Source organism: Eschscholzia californica, unplaced genomic scaffold, assembly GCF_041429995.1.
Source record: "Eschscholzia californica isolate CP2 unplaced genomic scaffold, dmEscCali1.0.p SCAF_5, whole genome shotgun sequence".
Taxonomy (NCBI): domain Eukaryota; kingdom Viridiplantae; phylum Streptophyta; class Magnoliopsida; order Ranunculales; family Papaveraceae; genus Eschscholzia; species Eschscholzia californica.
In genome coordinates this window covers 42,033,837-42,054,861 of record NW_028238472.1, presented here as the reverse complement: position 1 = coordinate 42,054,861, position 21,025 = coordinate 42,033,837, and the positions used below count along the sequence as shown (strand labels likewise).

Below are 21,025 nucleotides of genomic sequence, written 5' to 3'. Positions count from 1 at the left end.
TATAATTATGGCGACTTTTTATAACAGCCTCCTCAAAATAAAGTTGTTATAACAAGTCTCTGTTATAACGGCGTGCCACCTGTTATAACAATACGAAAAAAAAGTCTTGGGCGGAAGATCATTTGCCGCCATTTAATTGTCCTTTGTAACGGCCTCTGTTTACGAACTCCGTTACAACAAACGAAATGTTGGCGCCGGTATGGGCGCCAATTAAAATAGCGTATTTGTAACGGATTCCTACTTTAAGGCCGTTATAATTGTGTCTTCTGTAACGACCTCCAAGAAAGCCGTTACAACAAGTCGTTACAGATACTCCGTATTTTTGTAGTGAAAATAATTAACATATTAGGAATAAGTGTAAATGAGGTGTCAGCTGGTGCAAATCATTCCCAAACTAAAGGCACTCAGGAGTAAATCATAAAAGAACGATCACGGTACAAGTGGACGTGTCGGATTGTCGTTAATCTCCACTGGGTGTATTTGAACAGCTGTGCCCTAATACCAGCAACCTTATCTCTTCTTCTATCTTTCCCTAAATTGGTGTAACTACCTAAAATAGGTGTAACTAACTCTATAAATAGTGACACTGTAGGAAGAGAAAGATTATCAATGAATTAATATTTTTTTGATCCACTTTAAAATTCTTTATGGTATCAGAGCCCTAGGCTCTTCTCTCTCATTTTTTTCTTCTAATTATCACTTAAGTTCAAAATCTCTGTTTCCTTCTCAATAGGAACTTTGGATCTTCTTGAAACTCTTATTTTTTCTTGTTCTTGAAAATGTCTCAAACACAAAACCCAACAACTGAGTCAAGTTTCCTTCTCAATAAGAACTTTGGATCATCTCTGCCTGTAGGGAACATCACAAATTTTTTATCTCATAAATTGGACAACTCAAATTACCTCTTATGGAAGGATCAATTTGAGTCAATCCTTTTATCAACAGACCTCCTTGGATATGTTAATGGTTCTATACCTGCTCCAGCAAAACATATCCTAGTAGATGGAGATTATCAACTCAATCCTGAGTATACAACATGGAAAAAGATTGATCACTTTGTGATTAGTTGTTTAAAAGCAACATTATCAACTACAGCAGCATCTGAAGTTTTAGGGTTGACAACATCAGCTTCAATCTGTTTACTTTAGAATCACTCTTCTTTCAAGAATCATTCGCAAAGAAGAGTCTACTAAGGGAAAAACTGCAGACAATAAAAAAGGGGAACGACAGTGTCTCTGTGTATTTTCGAAAGATTAAGTCCATCGCCAATTCGCTCTCTGCTATCAATCACAAAATACCAGATGATGAACTTGTCATGTACACCTTGAAAGGTCTTGGACCAGATTACAAGTATGTCACTGTTCTTCTTCGAAATAGTATTGATACATTGAGCTATGCATACATCAAATCCAAAATTCTCAACTATGAACAACAAATGATTCAAGATCAAGAGGAAGAAACCCCTACTGTATTTTACACTCAAGGATCAAAAAATAAAAATCATAAACAACAGGGTAGTTCTTATCCTACTTATCCTTCTTCATCCCACTATCAAGCCCTCACCACTAACCCTTTCCAAAATATGGCCCCTGTTGTGTGTCAAATTTGCAAAAGGACTGGCCACACTGGGGACATATGCTTTTTCCGCTACAAACCTCCCAACAATCCAAATCAAAAACGAAATAACCAAAAAAGAACCAACCACCAACAACAAGCTCAGCACAAAGCTTTCAATTGTATCTCCATGCCTGACACTCCACCAACCTATTACTCCCAACCCCCATACCATACCCAAACACCCTATTATGTCCCACCACCACCCTCCCACTTTCCCTATCCATCATCCACTTATCCCTCCCAAGCACCTCCTGTCTCCTACTCTCCAGAGAATCACCAATTGCATCAGGCCTTTACTGCACACATTGCACCTGAGGCACCTTCAGAACCACACCAGGTTGAATGGCTCGGCGACTCAGGTGCCTCCCATCACATGGTGGCCTCTTCCTCTTCAATTACAAATTCCCAGCCCTTCATTGGTTCAGTCATGGTGGGAAATGGATCACAAACTCCTGTGACTCACTCAGGTAAGTCCTACATAACAACTCCCTCTTCTTTGGTTGTATCCAATGCATTGTAAATCCGAGAGTGTTAGATGTTTCACTCAGTTCAAAACAATCAATGAAAACTTATTTTCTTCGTCTATAAAAGAATTTCAATGTGATGGCGCCAAAGAACTTACTCAAGGCTCTTTCAAACACCTACTTGACCAATCTGGAATTCCTTTTCGCATTTCTTGCCCTCAGACCCCTCAGCAGAATGGCCTTGCTGAACGCAAGCATCGCCACATAACTGAGGTTGACCTCACCCTTCTCCTCCATGCCTCGGTCCCATTAGAATTTGGGTAGAAGCATTCCAAACAGCCACTTATCTCATCAACCGGTTGCCCACTCCAGTCCTAAATAACATATCTCCCTAATGTTGAAATTATAAAGAAAACAAAGAATCTTGATTGATAATATATACCTGCATGAAAGGAGGAAGGATCGATTGAGTTGAGGTAGTAATATTTTGTATTATGCCATTAAGAGTGGTAGAATATGTATAGATGAAATCTTTTAATGGTTGATCAATGTTTGGATTTCTCAAAAGAAAAGTAACAATGTTATGGGTGAGTATGTTAGGTGGATTGTGGTATTGGAAAACAAAATTTGAAGATGGGATTCATATTGTTAAGGATAAGTAATTATTCTCGGTTATAACCTAGTTAGATTAGCTTAATCAAGATTAGTTAGTAAAGTTGTTATGAAACTGTTAGAGTTAGTTAAGAAGGGTTTTAGAGTTAGTTAAGAAAACAGTTAGTTATAACTAACTCTTTCTCTCTCTCTCTCTACTTTCTGTTTCTCTTTCTGTTTCTCTCTTTCTCTTAATCTCTATTTAAACTCAAGAGTTGAATTGTAATGGTTAATGTTAATTGAATGGAATCGAAATCAATTCTCTCTTCTTCTTCTTTTCTAATATGGTAACAGAGCCTTCAACTTTTTCGATCTTCTCGATCAAATCAGGTTTAATTTTCTAATCTTTCTTCTTCCTTTCCTTGTTTTAATTGTTCCTTTTTCTAATTGTTCCTTTTTCTTCTTTCAATCAACGAAATTTTTCTCTTTTTTCTCCATTAATGGCTACTGGTTCTTCTTCTTCTTCTCCAAATTTTTCTTCTTCTTCTTCCTTTGTTACTCTTCCATCTCCTTCTACTGTCAATCAATATGTTTCAAATAAGCTAACATCCACAAACTACATATTTTGGAAATCTCAATTTCTTCCTCTACTGCGTTCTTATGATGTTCTTAGTATTGTGGATGGCACATCTCCTTGCCCTACCAAATTCATTCGTTCTCATGATTCAGATCTTACATTACTTAATCCTGAATATACTAATTGGATTAAGCAAGATCAAATGATCCTAAGCTGGCTTCTTGCCTCTCTCACTGAAGAAACTCACAGTCAAGTGCTTGATCTATCCAGTTCTCATGAGGTCTGGTCTGAACTAGAAAAATCTTACTCCTCTCACTCAAAAGCTAGAGTTTCAAACCTCAAACATGATCTTCAATCTTTAAAGAAAGGTTCTGATTCCACTCAAACCTATTTTAACAAAGCCAAATCTCTTGCTTTACAACTACGACAAGCTTCTAAACCTATCTCTGATGATGATCTCTGTGATACAATTCTCAGAGGTCTATCTTCTGATTATGGCCCCTTTCGTGCTGCTTTCTCTCTTCAATCACAAAATTACTCTATTAATGATCTTCTCAGTCTTCTCCTTATTGAAGAAAACAGATTACAACATGAGGCTTCTCTTTATCTTGCTAATTCCTCTATTAATTTCACTCAAAATTCTTCTTCTAGAGGTTTTCATCGAGCTCCTTCTTATTTTCGAGGAAGAGGAAGATCTGATGTGAGATTTCATGGTAGAAATATGATTAGAGGTCGATCACCTAATAATTCTTCTCCAGTTATATGCCAAATTTGTGGCAAATCAGGTCATTATGCATTCTACTGTTACAATAAGAATAACTCAGCATTTCAACCTAAATCTTCTTCTTCTTCTGATCATCAAACCTTTCTTACTGAATTTGATGATTCTCATTCTTACTTTCCTGATTACTCATCAGCCTATTATCATTCTTATCCCTACTCTGATGCTGATCAATCTTATGTTCCCTCTCACTTTGATTCTCCCTCTTCTACTGATTATGAGACTTATTTCCCAGAGATTCATAACACATATACTTCTGCTCCACCACCTTCTTCATCATCTTCCTCCACCACTTGGAATCCAGATTCTGGTGCTACTCATCATGTCACTTCTGAACTAGCAAATTTGAGTATTCAATCAGAATTCAAAGGTCAAGGTCAAGTAAAGATTGGCAATGGCTCAGGTTTGTCTATTTCTCATACTGGTTCAACTTATGCATCTTTTGATTCTAATCCTTTTTTACTTAAGGACATTCTTCATGTTCCTTCTATTACTAAGAATCTTCTATCTGTTCATAAGTTTGCTAAAGACAATAATTGTTATTTTCAATTCTTTCCCTATCATTTTAACATCAAGGATCTTCAAACTAACAAGGAGCTTGTCCAAGGGCCATGTGAGGATGGTCTTTACAAAGTTCAGCTTCATACTCCTTCATCTGATGTTAATGGTGCTGTCTATGCTTCCTCATTGACTCCTGATTGGCATTCTCGACTTGATCATCCAGCTTTCAGAACAATGAAACATGTAATTCAATCAAATAAACTTCATTTTACTTCTCTTCTTCCATTTGTTTGTAATTCTTGTCAAATGGCCAAAAGCCATTCTCTGTTTCATCCATCAAGTGTATCTTCTGTAAATGCTCCTTTGGACTTAATACACTCTGATGTTTGGGGACCTGCTTCCACTCCTTCCTTTAATGGATACAAATACTATGTTACCTTTCTAGACACATTCACTAGATACACTTGGATTTTTCCCCTTCTTAATAAGTCTGATGTGTTTTCAACTTTCCTTCTCTTCAAATCTCATGTTGAAACTCTATTTTCTCTCAAAATAAAATGTCTACAATCTGATTGGGGTGGTGAATTTCGAAATGTATCCAAGTTTCTTGAGGCAAATGGTATTGGTCATAGAATTTCATGTCCTCATGATCATGCACAGAATGGTATGGTGGAAAGAAAGCATAGACACATAGTAGAAACTGGTCTAGCTTTGTTAGCTCATGCTAACTTACCTATTTCTTTTTGGGATTTTGCATTTGAGACTGCTGTCTATCTCATAAACAGATTGCCTACTCCAGTACTTCATGACATCTCTCCTCTTGAAGCTTTATTTCACACAAAACCAGACTACAACTATCTCAAAATCTTTGGATGTGGCTGCTATCCTTGCCTTCGACCCTATAATAAACACAAATTAGATTTTAGAAGTTCTTGTCACATTTTCCTTAGGTATAGTCCTAAGCATAAGGGTTATAGATGTCTTAATCCTATCAATCATCATATTGTCATCTCCTCTAATGTGGTGTTTGATGAATCCCTTTTTCCCTATCAATCACTTATCACTCCTTCTCAATCTTTCTCACCTTCCACCTCAATTCCATTCTCACCTCCTCTTATTCCATCTTCTTCTCCTATTTCATCTTCTCCTCCTATCCCATCTTCTTCTCTTATTCCATCTTCTCCTCCTATTCCATCCTCTCCTCTTATTCCATCTTCTCCTCCTATCACATCTTCTCCTCTTATTCCATCCTCTCCTCATATTCCATCTTCTATTCCTCCTGTTTTGAACTCTCATCCTATGATAACCAGGGCCAAAGATGGTATTCGAAAACCAAAAGCTTATACTGTTTCTCTTCCACCCAATGACATTACTCCAACTACATATCTCCAAGCTTCTAAAGATCCCAAATGGAGATCAGCCATGTCTGAGGAGATCAATGCTCTAATTCAGAATGGTACTTGGGAACTTATTCCCTCTTCTTCTACTATGAATGTTATTGGCTGTAAATGGGTATTTAGAATCAAGAAAAATGCTGATGGTTCTATTTCTAGATACAAAGCTCGATTAGTTGCTAAGGGCTTCAATCAAGTTGAGGGTATAGATTATGAGGAGACATTCAGTCCAGTCATCAAACCTGTCTCTATTAGAATTATACTTTCTTTGGCTGTCTCAAAAGGGTGGGTTCTTAGACAACTTGATATCAAAAATGCCTTTCTTAATGGCTTTCTCAAGGAAGAGGTTTATATGAGCCAACCTCCTGGTTTCATTGATTCAGATAAACCCACTCATGTCTGCAAGCTACAAAGATCACTCTATGGTCTCAAACAAGCTCCTCGAGCTTGGTTTGAGAGACTAAGCTCTTATCTTCTAAGTCAAGGTTTCATGGCTTCTCAAACTGATACCTCTTTGTTTTATAGCATCTCTTCTACTTCTGTTCTTTATATTCTCATCTATGTTGATGATATCATCATCACTGGGAGTGACTCTTCTTTGGTTCAATCTACTATTTCTTCTCTCTCTCAAGAATTTGCTATCTCTGATTTAGGTTCTCTCAATTTCTTTCTTGGAATTGAGGTGACACCTAATTCAGATGGTCTTCTTCTCTCTCAAAAGCAATATATCTCCAACCTTCTTCTCAAAACAAAGATGAATGATGCTAAGTCTATCTCCACTCCAATGGCTCCTTCCACAATTCTGAAGTTGGATGAGGGTGATCCTTTAAGTGACTCAGACATCACTCTATATAGAAGCACAGTGGGTGCCTTACAGTATGCTACTATTACCAGACCGGATATTTCGTATGCTGTCAACAAAGTTTGTCAATTTCTTAAACAACCTACTCAAGATCATTGGAGTGCAGTTAAACGAATATTAAGATATCTCAAGAACACCATTGACTATTGTTTTAACATTCATAAGTCATCTCTTACTCTTAATGGTTTCTCGGATTGCAACCTCCAAGCCTTTTCAGATGCTGACTGGGCAGGATGTCCAGATGATAGAAAATCCACTGGTGGCATTCTCATTTTCATGGGCTCTAATTTGATTTCATGGTGTTCTAAGAAGCAGGGAACAGTTGCTCGTTCTAGCACTGAGGCTGAGTACAAGGCAATTGCAGATGCTACCTCTGAGCTTCTTTGGATTCAATCCCTTTTTGATGAATTGACAATTCAATCAAGTTCTTCCCCAATACTTTGGTGTGACAATCTAGGGGCTACTTATCTCACAGCCAATCCAATATTTCATAGTCGTATGAAGCATGTTGAAATAGCTTATCATTTTGTGCGTGACATGGTGAAGAATCATAAGCTTCAGGTGCGACACATCTCTACCCATGATCAGCTTGCTGACATCCTCACCAAGCCTCTCTCCATCACTCGGTTTGCTGCCCTAAGATCCAAACTCAACATCTCTCCACCCATGTTGAGTTTGCAGGGGGATGTTAAGGATAAGTAATTATTCTCGGTTATAACCTAGTTAGATTAGCTTAATCAAGATTAGTTAGTAAAGTTGTTATGAAACTGTTAGAGTTAGTTAAGAAGGGTTTTAGAGTTAGTTAAGAAAACAGTTAGTTATAACTAACTCTTTCTCTCTCTCTCTCTCTACTTTCTGTTTCTCTTTCTGTTTCTCTCTTTCTCTTAATCTCTATTTAAACTCAAGAGTTGAATTGTAATGGTTAATGTTAATTGAATGGAATCGAAATCAATTCTCTCTTCTTCTTCTTTTCTAATAGGGTATCATGAGATGATAATGATGGATAAGAAGGGTTCTTGGGGGTGGAACAAAATATGGGGATGAAGATGGGTTAAAGGATGGTGAAATGGGTGATGGTGAGTAGTCAATCTTATTCTGTGGGGAGAGAAATAAAATGGTAGGGATCATAAATATCAGCCCAAAACAAAGACATGTCTTGTACCGAAGTTCACTGCGAGACACATGAGATCATAATCCATGTTTAAGAAGAGATGACAAGAGAGAGAGAGTTGCAAACAAAGATGAAGAGAGAGAGAGAGAGACAGTGTGAGAAAAGTTAGACAATAGGTATAATAATTGAGTGAGGTAGTGGTCTCCTTCGTTAGACCAGAAAATATTCTCCAGCTTGCATCAAATTTCTATTTTTCCTATTCACAACATGATCCAGAAAGCAGATCGTGCCAAGAGAGTTGCAAACAGAGATGATGATTAGAGAGAGAGAGAGTGAGAATTGCAAAATTTCTATTCGAAAAATGTGGTGATATGATAAGAGACTAGAAGGTTTATATATAGACTTCAAGATTGTGTTTATACAGAGGGTTAATCTAGGATAGTGTTGTGGTTCAAAACCCATCGTAGAGAATAGACCAACCTATTTACTATGTTAGCCAAAGGGTCGATCACTAAAAAAACTTAATATTCTCTTTTCCGTTAAAACAATAAACGGTATGTCCTATACAAAACTCAAAAAAAAAACTTCTATAAATGCGATGGACAACATTTCAAAAGTCCGGTGCGGAATTTTGTCAAAAGTCTTTCATATGATGACGTAAGAATCAAAAGTGAAAAAATTTACATGTGATATAATTGATAAACATCTAGATAATTTGTACAAACAAAATTATTATAAAATATCATGAACACTATAAGTTTATGCAAAAGACAAAGTAGTAACGAATGGGTGCAGTGATCGTGAGAATAGTCACACATGGGAGAAGGGCTATCAGAGCTAGGGTCACACGTGAGCCACAGTGCTCCACGTCACCCGAAAGAAAAAAAAAACACGTGTTAGGCTAACCACGCCATCCACGGCCTAAAAATGATGGTGGTGGCCGGAATTGCTGGTGGTAGGAAATGAAGAAGAAGATATTTTGTTTCCCTTTAAAATTTTACATCCCAAAAAAATTCTTGAAATTCACAGTTTCTGTTTAAAATTTTGTACCTCGATTTGTATTCCCCTCAAAGTGTCGACCAAAAAAATGAAACCAAGAAGATACCATAAAGCCAAATAAATAATGCGTGAGGAACTGGGGGAACTGACTGTTTGAACCAAATTAATATTCAAGATAATTAAAAAAAATGCAAGTATTTATAATTTTTGTTCTAAGATAAAATATTTATGAAGACTAAAGTATCATTTCGTACAACTAATTGTTTTATTAATAATTGTTTTACTACTGATATTATCACAGCTACTACGAGTATCAATTTACAGGTAGATACGGAGGATACAGCCAAATGGTCACTCAGCAAATCAGGTAACTAAACCATCAAATCTATGTACAACTTTCTCAGAACAAACAGGTTAGAGAATCACAATGACACCATTGATTGGAAACATATTAGGAATTTAAACACTATATACCACGTATCAAACTCTTCTTATGGAAACGTTGTACCAACAGTCTACCAGTTAAGGACAAAATAGGTAAATTTATTGGGAACGTTTTTACCTGTATCAATTGTGCAACTACTGAGACTATTGAGCATGCTCTTTTGCACTGTCACTATGTGAAAGCAATTTGGCTTTACTTCCAGGTCAGAAAGCAAAATATCTCTTCAGTTAAACAATGGATCCTTCTCTGGAAAGATCAGGATGAGGAACTAACGAACTTATATGCCAAAATTTTATAGTTTATCTGGAAAGGTAGGTGTGAAGCTTGCTTCTCCTCCAACGAACAATCACCCATGCAAACGATTCAATTAATCAAAGTCTCGTCGACAGAACCCCTCAAACTAGCCAGTCAGAACAAAGAACTAAAGCAACATAAATGGAGACCTCCATCGAACCCATTACTCAAGATCAATACGGACGCTTCTTTCACGGAATTATCAAAGCCTACTGGAATAGGTTGCATCATACATGACTCAGATTCTAATTTAGTTTCAGCGCGCGCAGACACAGTTAGTGGTCAAAACGCGGAAGAATGTGAAAGCATTGCCATTAAGGCTGCTCTTTTATGGGCGATAAACCTTCAGATCAACCAGGTCCATATAGAAAGTGACAACATTAACGTTATTTCCTACTTAGAAGACAAAAGTCACTCTACTTAATGGCAGGCCAAAAAGCACTTGGCAGAGATTTTGAATCTGAAGGGCAAGTTTACTAACATCCGATTCTCCCACATTCCCAGAGACTGCAACATAAAAGCGGATGCGCTAGCCAAATGGGGGAGGAAGAACCAAAGGCAGAATACGTGGCATTCACTTTCTTCGTTTATTCAGGATGTTATGTAGTGTTGGTGTTTTTTTTCTGTACTTCAACAAAGAAAATATCATTGTTTTATTATCTCTTTTCAACTTTGAACATATATAACTTTGGATGTCAAATTTTCAATAACATTTATCTATTCAGATCTCCCATATGGTACTAACTAAGCCTATATATTCCTTCATCAAAAAAAAAAACTAAGCCTATATTCAATACTTTTTTGTTAAGGAAAATAGTAAGAATGTTTCTTTTTCAATGTTTTACAAATTTGTTTTGCAAATCCTGCAAACTCAACTCGACACTTTTTGACAGATAGATAAGAATGAGGAGATCAACAAACATACCTTACATGAAAGCGTTGAGAGGGGGTCGAGAAGGCATGATCTTTAATAACAGGTCCAACCGGCGGGGACCGGGTTTAGAGACCACCGGTTTGATCTGGGTTCTTTTAGGATTAAGAGGTCTCCCTCACAACGACTTTATTCTTCTTCTTCTTCTTAGAGGCCCCGCGGGCTAAGAGATATAACTATATATAGTTAACCAAATGATGACACATTAAGGGAGCAGGAAGAAGCACAGGGGAGCTGATGGCAGTGAGCCCACTGACACAAGGGCATATAATAATCAAAGTAGCAAGATGGGTTTATCAACCTTCCCATGTCAGGGATGAAGGTGGCGGGTTGACTCCAGTTGGTCTCCCCCATATTTCGAGACTAAAGCAGAACTCTTTCCAGAGCTAGCTTGGATCTACCTCTCCGCTTACTTCTGCCGCAGGGTTTAAGGTGCTTACGGTACGAACTCCGACCTCTCATGTCCCGGCCTCTCATGTCAAAGTTCCGGTCGCAGAGCTCCTTTCCACCTCTTTGATGGCTTGGTCAAGTGTTTACTCGTTGGACAAATTGAGCTCAGGTCAACATACTGACTTCGTCAAAACTTATCAATATTTGAATCAACTGACGTAATTTGACTATTTTGTTCGGGTTGGACACTTCACATGTTCAGCTTCCCAACTCGGAATGGCATTAATAAATATGACGGATCGAGAAGTTGCAAATAACTTCCTATCCCTGTATGTATATATGGTGTCCTCAAACCCATTTTAAATGCCCCCAAAACACCAAGTAAATAAAATTGTTTTTAACAACTCTAAATGACCCAAAGTCACTATTTACAAAATTAACTTATTGATCCTCAATAAAAGGAGAAAATAAGAACAAGAAAAACTGATTTAATTAAATTGAACTCAACATGAAGGAAGAAGCATGAAAGAAAGCTTGAGCTCCATCACTAGTCCTAGCAATCGTATCCTTCTTGATATTTGCTCGGAGTAAGACTAACCTGGAACGTTGATGACCTCGTAGCCAAACACCACCATTAAACACCCCAACAACATCACATAAATATGGATTGAACTTAGGCACTTCATTCATCTCAAAATAAAAATCAAAACGACCAAAACTGTCCGTCTTCGTACTTTTCACAACCACTTGATCGAAATTGCATCGAATCTCAACAACTGTCTGATCAAAACATCCCAGATTGATATACGTATCGAATAATGATATCGACCCGTTTAAACTCACGCTATTTATATAAATACCATTCAAGATTAACCCATGAGTTATTAGTGAAACTTCATGAAAGAAGAATAAGAAGAAAAAAACCTTGCCAAGAGCCATAACTTGAGAGATACAACAAGAAAACTTGGATTAGAGAGAAGAAGTTCAGGGGTATTTTTGAATGTTAGTTCATTAAAAATTAATGTCTATTGATAAGAAAAGAGTAATTAATTAAGAAGAGATTATTTTAATATGTATTGGAATTTATTAAAAAAATGTGATTATTTATTGGGAACCTTAAAGTATAGTCTAATGTCATGTGAATCACTTGAAAAGATCTTGGATTTGACAAAACTGTAATACTTTAATGGATGTATAATCCCTACTTTCTCCATTAGCTAGGCTGGCTATGTTGATAAAAAGAAATTGCCCAATTTATAAACTTTTTCTTTCTTTCTTATATCCTGGAAAATTTGCAAAACTGTAAAAAAAGAAAAAAAGTATTTAACTTTAAAGGTATTTATGAGATTGTAGTTAAAATATAATCACAAATTCAAAATTTCTTATAAGTCTATCAGTCAATTAAGTTGTAAAACACCATCACCGGCCGGCCATCCTCCTGATAACCCTCAGCAAAACTAAATTAGAAAGACAGTTGTTAATTATATAAATCAGAAAGATAATTGTTAATTATACACCTAATTATGTTCTGAATTTCAATTTTAAATGTTTTAAAATGTAATAATTTAACTTTGCTAATCTTTGTATAGTATATATAATAAATCTTCTCTTTGAAAAATAGTTCTTTAAGCTTTATTAACGTCACACAAAACCTTTATCCAGACAATCATTTCCATAAAAAACCAGAGGAGGTTCGAGCGAAAAGGGGAACTCCCCTTCGGGAAAACTGCGACAAAGAGAGGAGAGAAAGAGAGATGAAAGAGGAATGGAAGAGAGAGGTGGTGATGGGAGACTGGGAGGGATACAAAACCTTAACGGTAAGAAGCGATCACAGTCCGTCAACAACCTTTGCCCGACCCAAAAGTAAGTTTGTACGCAAACGGGCATATTTCATTCAGCCATAACCTAATTACAAAAACTATAACTCTAATCTAAAGAGATTCGCGAGAGGAGCACGTGAGTAGACTTCTATCCAAGCCAGGGAGCGAGCGTAGCCTATGATGCTTTCTTCTATCGTGCCCTCGGGTGTTTACATGGACAAGTCTTGTAAGGCTAGCCCAATTTAAACCTTTTAAATAAATGAACTCATACTGAAAACATTTTCAGCTGATCATCAGAAAATCAGGTTTTCTTTTTTAACATCTAGATGTTCAAAATCCTATAAAACAAGAACAAGATAAAGGTGAGTTTTGAAAGATAAAAAGCTTCCTGACTATGAAATATGAGCCCCAACCCGAATAATACTACAAAAATAACTACAGATCTTAATCCCTCTTCTGAATGTTATGGTTGGATCGGTTCAACTGATTTTTATTTGAAAGGGGCGAATAGAATGCATGAATTGTGACCTCCGAAACCGAATGAGTTTGATAAGGCAACCTTTATGTCCAGCCGTTCCTTCGTCGGGCCCACTAGCAACTTCGTATCCTGGTTTTCATTGAGTTCTCGTTGTCAGACAATTGCAATGCAGAAAATAGAAAGAGCACTATTGACATTAATGGGTTGGTTCTTTATTGTCGATCAGATTATCTAATAACATATTTCATAGTTCTACTTGTTGATCAGTAATCTGACTCAATATCTGAAGTGTATATTGGGTTTTCAAGATCATAATATAAGATATCAATGAAAGGAAAACATACCACGTCTTTCTCGGGGTTTTCGAGATTGATGTTTGGATGAACCCACCCTGTTCGTATCGCCTAGACACAAAAGATAATATGTAGTTCAGACATGGGCAAACAAAGATGAAAAGTAAATAAATAAATCGGGTTTCATGCTGAGAGTTGCGAAATATGAGTATCATGTAATCAAAAAAATATTTGTTATATTCATCTTAAGCCCTTTTTCTCAAGTGAACTCTGAAAACTGAAAGTGAAGTTCTTCAAAGTACTAAAGATGCAACTATAAATTCTTTTTTTCTTGGTTATTAGGTTCTTCTTTCTTGATTATGATTTTTTCCGTTGAACTAACCATTGTTACAGTATACTTATAATACATCAACTAAGGGTGGTTTTTTATTGTATAAACACAATTATGTGCAAGTTCATACAAGATTAACATACAAAATCTCACATTATACATGCTGGAAGCGTTAGGAATATCTAAAAGACTACTCGAGCGTTAGGAAAATCTCACACTCGTGGTTTCTAAAATATTTTAGAAATTTCAATAAAAGTTTTCAACGACATCATTGATACCTGTATTGTTGCAACAGCTTCCACGGCACCAGCTGCTCCTAGAAGATGACCAATCATGGATTTTGTAGAGTTCACTTTCAGCTACAAAAGTTTGATTATTTCAACAATCATGAGCCATGCTGATTATAATACATAGATTAAAGCATTGCACCAAATTTCGATCATGTTACCTCGGGATTCTGACCGAAGCAACGGACAAGAGCTTGGTACTCTTTCAAGTCTCCAGCTGGTGTTGAAGTAGCATGAGCATTTACATAATTAACATCTTCCTTGGATACTCCAGCTTGAGCTAAAGCCTTCTCTATGCAGAGAATAACTCCAGTACCTGATTTGTCAAGTGGCAGAATGGAATAATACCAATCAGTGGAATGGAAACAAACGAGCCATAATGGAGCTAAGAATGATTGTTTTACAACTCCAGAGATGTGGACTCTATGGGCAGAATGGATCTAACTACGTACCCTCAGGGTGAGGCTCAGTCATATGATAAGCATCACAAGTGAAGCTTCCACCCAGAAATTCGGCATAAATGGTTGCTCCTCTTTTCTGTAAACTCAATGGAAATTCTTAAGAAAAACAGAAATTTTGATGTCCAAATGAGAAATTATCCTTGGTAATGGAGTGAATTTCTATTCTAGAATAAGTGTGCAACTTTACCTGAGCATGTTCAAGTTCTTCTAAAAGAAGAACCCCAGCTCCTTCACCCATAACAAACCCATCACGATTCTGTTAAATTGCAAAAGCAAATCGCATATTAGCAATTTTATGTTCAAATACTGAAAACTATATTACAGAGATTAAATTTTATGTTCAGATTCTATCTAATGTTGTTCCCCAAGTCAAAACCGTGACAAATTTCAATGCTGAAGAAACTAGACATAACCCAATTTGTTCTGCAATTTCTTTTGTTTTATTTCTGTATCTTCAAACTTTCCACTTTCTTCGATCTTGTAATTAGCTTCCTTTTCTTGTGTTTTTTTATATTCAATTTCCTGAATCAGAATCTAACGCTTGTTTAAAGTGTTCTTAAACTAAGAGAGGAAAAGAGTTTAGCAGATTACAGAATCCCATGGCCGTGAAGCTTTGGTAGGGTCATTGTTTCTCTGAGAAAGTGCACGGCATGCAACAAAACCTCCCAAACCTACACAAATCATGAAAATTACATAACTGGTTCTTGCTTCGGAATAAATGAAGATGATTGTTATCTAGATTTCTTTACCTATAGGTATGATTGCTGCATCCGAGCCACCACAAAGCATCATATCCTATAACAACAAGTCAACAAAGTTAAGAAGATATTACATTGAAATGGTAATCCTAATTCACATTTAGATTTTGGAGAAACAGTCAAAGGTATCATGTTTGTAGACATTCGACTTAAACCATTTAACGATAAGTAGGGAGGTCTAGATATTATGTTTTTGGTCCTGGGACTCTCATTGGTGGACTATTCTCACAAGTCACACGTCACATCACATGTAGCTTTCTTTGAGCCTATCTCGTGTCTTTTTGTTGTGTCGCGTAGGACATGTGCGACTATAGCGCCTATCATGCGTGGGCCTAACTCTGATCCCATATTAAGTCGAGAATTCTTAGATATTATATTGTTTGTCATGAAACATTGAAACTTCTTATGGTCCATGTGGGACTATTCTCACAAGGTTACTAAGAGTGACTTCTCACAAAGAACTGAGAATCACCAAAATTTACTAATAGAGAATGAAAATTAAAGACCAGCACTCCAATGGTTGGGCATAATATGAAAGTGGACTACTTACAGCTTCACCTCTTATAATATGGTTTGCTGCATTCAGTATACAGAAGTTGCTTGTGGCGCAAGCAGTTGAGATTGAATAGTTTGGGCCCATCCACCCCTACAGTTGAGTAGTAGAAATCGCTTAAATTGTTGCATTAATAAGCTATCTGAAACTAACTAACCCTCTCATAAAACTAAACCAGAACTTACTAGATCCATGGCAAGCATAGCAGACCCCATATTAGTAGTAGCAAAAGGTACACAAAATGGATTCATCCTCTTATAGGAAACCCTTAGAGCTTCAATTGCATCGTTAAAAACCTGTCCGCAGAAGGAGCAATCGCGTACAACGTATAAGAATGTAGTTAGAAACTAATGTACAAGTGGAAGCATAAAATTGTCTTTTACCCATTAAAATATTAAAATAAGGAAGAATTTCTCAGCCAACAGAAAATAGGCTTTAAAGGAAAATTGCGACTCTCTCAGCGAGTCAAAACAGAGAGCATGATATCATGCTAAACGTTCTGCAGAATAAATTTTATCCTTCCTCCCATCCTCGGTCAAGCATAGCTTCAGAACAGAGCAGTTATACAATATTTAAAGGAACTTCCTATAGATCTAAGTAACTATGAAACTTTCAACAACAAAAAAATTATTAGGAAACATTAGCTGAGCTAATATATTGGACTAGAGGAGTTGATAGGTGAATCCCCTCTGTTACAAGGGTCATGGCTCATTGGCTCTTAACTGGGTTGTAAACCACGGGCTTCACTCATGTGATGCCAAATTAACCACGTCTAATATTGAATATCAGCATTAAGGAAGGTAAAATTATGAAAAGATAAATTGGTTTATCAACACAGAGTATAGCTTGTCACCAATAACCATTCTCTGATCAGCAGTCAAGTCTACTGAGATATTGAACCTTACCTTCATGCCACCCATTCCGGAGCCAATGAGAACCCCACATTTAGTTCGATCCAACTCATTCATGACATCTTCAGTGATCCCACCATCCGCCAAGGCTTTCTTGCCAGCAGTGAGCATGTAAAGCATGAACTTGTCTGCCCTCTTAGAGAGTTTTGGTGCTACCCATCCATCCGTCGAGAAAGACTTGATTTCTCCAGCGATTCTCTACATGAAAAAGAAAAAGGTGCATTAAATTAGTACCAGAAACCCATTACATAACAAGGTAGTGAGTGAAGAATATATACTGTTGGGTATTTAGCACAGTCAAAAGCCTCAATTTCACTTATGCCACTGACACCGTTAAGTAGGTTATTATAAAAGATATCTGGATCATGACCGACTGGGGTAACCACGCCTGTCCCTGTCACAACAACCCGCCTTTGCTTTGTACTAGGTTTCCTTTTTGTTACTTCTTTCGCAGGGTTAACAGCTACAGCCATGGCTTTCCCTGCAATAAAATAGTGATATTATTACTAAGTCAAAACATCAGGAATTCTGCATCAATGCCTCATCTGGAACAATCAATCTCATGAGATAATAGAAAGCAAGACTATATACTTTAGAGTCCAGAAATGGACAATGAGTTTCCTTTCTTTTTTCGAATATGAACTTGAGGTGGTTGAAGGGATGATCCTAATTCCTAAGATATTAGCTGTTATTTTTTGAAGATATAAAGAATTATACAAAAAAAATGAATAGAATTACAAAGTAGGGGCACTGAGCTAGCATACGATGGCAACAAAAGAGACGCCACCCTTACTAAGTGACTAGCATAGCCTCCCAATTTAGAGTCAAGTTCCTAAAAGAAAAAGACAAACGCTAATTCTTCCTCTTCACCCAAAGAAAAGCAAGTTAAGCATGACCACCTTGATATTCTAATGACCTCTTCTTTCAAGATAGCTCTATTTCTAGCTTACCAAATACCTTAAAAGACCACATCCCCAAGAGACCATCGCAGTCAAAATGTTCTTTCGCTATTAGAATTGGGAATTTTTCACATGATAAAAGTAGATCATTCCCCTACTTAGTACTGAGCCATGATACTCCACTAGGGGTAATTAAGAAGTCCCAAATTCTCCCCGCCATACCGCAATGAAGCATGGAGTGGGAAACTGATTGTGCTAACCAGGTGCTACCCTGATTAACCACTACCCTTCAACCTAGACTCAAGTTATTTACCATTAGAATTCTATCATGACAAGCGAAGCCGTCCACAAAAAGAAGACAAATTATTTAAACTGAATCCATAATCCTTCCTTAATCCTCTAGAAAAATTGAATCTGCATTTTAGGATTAACTTAACTCAACTGATAGCATCAGTTAAAGTATGATATGGCACTCAACATATTGATAAAATTAAAAAATTATCGAAAAAAATGCTAAAGAAGTAGATAAAAATGTGTGAATAACAAGCAATTTTTAAGTTCCTTTTTTTGTATAAAAATGCATTCTTTTATGCTCAAAAACTGGGGATCCATGAACAAATCATTGAAATTAAACCTAAAATTCAATTTTGATGACTAAAGATTAAGAACGATTACAAATCTAATTAAAAAAATTAAGGAATTTACCAGCATAAGCAGCTTGATTCATTCGCCTTTGTCTACCATTGATGATTCCAGGCTTGGTAATGAACAAGGAGAATCCATTATCACCATAAAAGGTCGAAGAAGAAGACAATCCCTGAAAATTTGATCCAGAAAATGATGAAACCAAACCCTTCCGATTTTCATCATTGCTACATTTTGATAAAACCCTTTTCCTCCTTGCCCATCTACTTAGCCTCTTCTGAGGTTGAAACATTGATGAGTTGGAAGAGTTTTTCTCACAAGAAACAGACATGCAGAGAGGAGAAACCAATGAAGAAGTCGCCATTGAAGAAACAGAGAAAATACCTAAAAATGTTAAAGAGAGAGAGAGAGAGAGTTTGGAGGAGAAGACGAAAAACAAAGAAATCGAGTTCTAGAGCGAGAAAGATATCATCATCATCATCATCGTTAACAACGAAGAACGAAGTTTCTTCCTTGAAGAGAGAATGAAATAGTACAAATTTCTTAATCTGATAAATAGTTGGGATGAATGAATCAGAAATCCAGAGAGATTAGAAATGAAGTTTAGAGAGAGAGAAAACAATCTGCATTAAATAGAACAGATGTTTCCGTTTTCTCTGGGATTTCCGATGCCAATAAACTCAGAGACAGATCGACACAGCCTAACTATTGAATCAATTACCTAGAGAGAGAGAGAGAGAGAGAGAGAGAGAGAGAGAGGAAAAGAAGTTGAGGTTTAGAGAGAGAAAGTGATCTCCATTTGAAGAGAAAAGGAATTAGCGGTACTTTCTATGAGAGGTTTTCTTATAGAGAAGGAACTCAAAATCCTATTTCTAATCTGATAGATGGAAATTGATGGATATTTTGGGGTGAGAAAATAAAAAGTTGAGAGAAGCCAAGTATTCACAAATCTGAGTTCCTTGTCATAGAGAAAGCCAAGTGCTCAATAACAAAAAAAGTTTTAGAGAGAGAGAGAGGGGGAAGTCCAATTTCCACTGGGCCAGAAAAAATATTTAATGCAATAAATTACTGGAAGTAGAAAAATTACTACCTCTACCTCCATTGGCTTAAACCATCTTTGAAGTAAGTCCATTTAGACCCTAATTTATGAATTCAGACCCATATTTGTCTTACAATGAAATTGGGACTAGGGTTAGAACAAGTCAGGGAATTCAAAATTTGAAACTCGATTCGACTCGACACGCACGATAACATAAATGGGTCGGGCTCGGGTTTTGAAGTGGTGCTCAACACCCCGTCCAAGCTCGACTCGTTCATATTTCCAGATAATACATGTTTATTAAATGTCCGTCCATTCAAGATAGAGGAAATATAAGTAGTTTAATCCGCATTGTAAAGAAAGATCACTTATTTGGATGACTTTCATTTATAATAATGGAGCTTCTTAAAATTTCAATTAGCTCAAGTGACCTGCTGAGCCTTGGCATTGATGCCTTCCTTTTAGATAGTGTAACCTCGAACCAAGATCGGCTAATATATGTAAAACCTAGAAGATTTTATGGACTTGGACAGATTTTGGGCGCCGAAATTTTAAAATTGCCTCACTTGAATCCAACTGATACCTCTAATAGAAATAAGATTTTCTCCAATGCAACACTCAATTTGAAAAACTCAATTTGACACATAGGATTATTTGAGTTTCTAACAAAAAACACTCTCAAATGCAACAGTCAGTTAGAATCTCAATATGATGTGTCAACAATAAATGTTGAGATACTCAAAAGAAAACTCAACAATTGAGTTTTCTTTTGAGTATCTCAACATTTATTGTTATATCTCAATTGGTCCACATAGTCATTTTATATATTAAAATAAGAAACAAGACTAAATCTAAGGTAAATGTTGAGATTTTTTTAGTGTTGCATTGGAGAAGTATTTTGAATTGAGTATCTCAATAGTGCCACTTAGGAAAGAGAAACTCAATTCATACTTGACACATTGGATTAATTGAGTTTTTGTTGAGTGTTGCATTGGAGATGCTCTAAGGGAGCTACTCCATGGTCACCCAATTAAACCCAATTCCCGCTCCTAATTCGGACTCTAACCTGACCTTGTCGTTTTATTTTCATCCTTCCGTTCTAACTCTATTTCCCTTTCTGTTTTCTCTCATATCTTAAAATAGACTCGTCGACCGATCCTTCTCCTCTCATCTTCTCATCGTCACTTTTTTTTCTCCTATCTCACGCACATACATATTCCTCGGCGAGCATTTTAAACAAACCTTCGATTGATGGCTCTTTTGAGACCCTTGATCAAGGGTCAAACCTCATTAAGGGTTATAAAAAGAGTGGGAGGAGGGAGATACAGAGTTACAAACATGGCACAAGGTCTGACCCTCTCTACTAGGGGTAAGCAGCGGTCGGTGACCGACCATTTAAAGTGAGGTCGAACCCAAACCAATCAATAGTGGGTTGGCTAACTCATCCGCGGAAGCCGAGTCGATCAAACCGCCAACTGACTTGTTTGATTTGGTCTAATTGAGTTCGGTTGGTTGATCCAGCTGAACTCAATCAACCAAATAAAACGCGAGAAGAAAATTAATAAAAAAAGAATAAGCAAAATGTCAAGATAT

General features: G+C 36.8%; 2 protein-coding genes across 2 annotated transcripts; one reads left to right on the top strand and one right to left on the bottom strand.

Moving 5' to 3' along the window:
- The first annotated feature begins 611 nt into the window (after positions 1-611).
- On the top strand, positions 612-9,693 carry LOC147539322 (uncharacterized). The gene is made up of 3 exons (XM_086638706.1): positions 612-2,084; positions 9,199-9,264; positions 9,545-9,693. Exons 1-3 carry the CDS (start codon positions 1,316-1,318, stop codon positions 9,571-9,573), a joined length of 864 nt encoding a protein of 287 aa, XP_086494832.1. The 5' UTR covers positions 612-1,315; the 3' UTR covers positions 9,574-9,693.
- Positions 9,694-12,825: 3,132 nt separating this feature from the next.
- LOC147539321 (3-oxoacyl-[acyl-carrier-protein] synthase II, chloroplastic-like) lies at positions 12,826-19,372 on the bottom strand. The gene is made up of 13 exons (XM_086644189.1): positions 18,454-19,372; positions 17,128-17,330; positions 16,844-17,047; positions 16,124-16,234; positions 15,936-16,031; positions 15,377-15,422; positions 15,219-15,298; positions 14,815-14,883; positions 14,619-14,703; positions 14,328-14,482; positions 14,158-14,238; positions 13,600-13,659; positions 12,826-13,384 (listed from the first exon to the last, which is right to left on the bottom strand). Exons 1-13 carry the CDS (start codon positions 18,755-18,757, stop codon positions 13,268-13,270), a joined length of 1,611 nt encoding a protein of 536 aa, XP_086500315.1. The 5' UTR covers positions 18,758-19,372; the 3' UTR covers positions 12,826-13,267.
- Between the last annotated feature and the right edge of the window lie 1,653 nt (positions 19,373-21,025).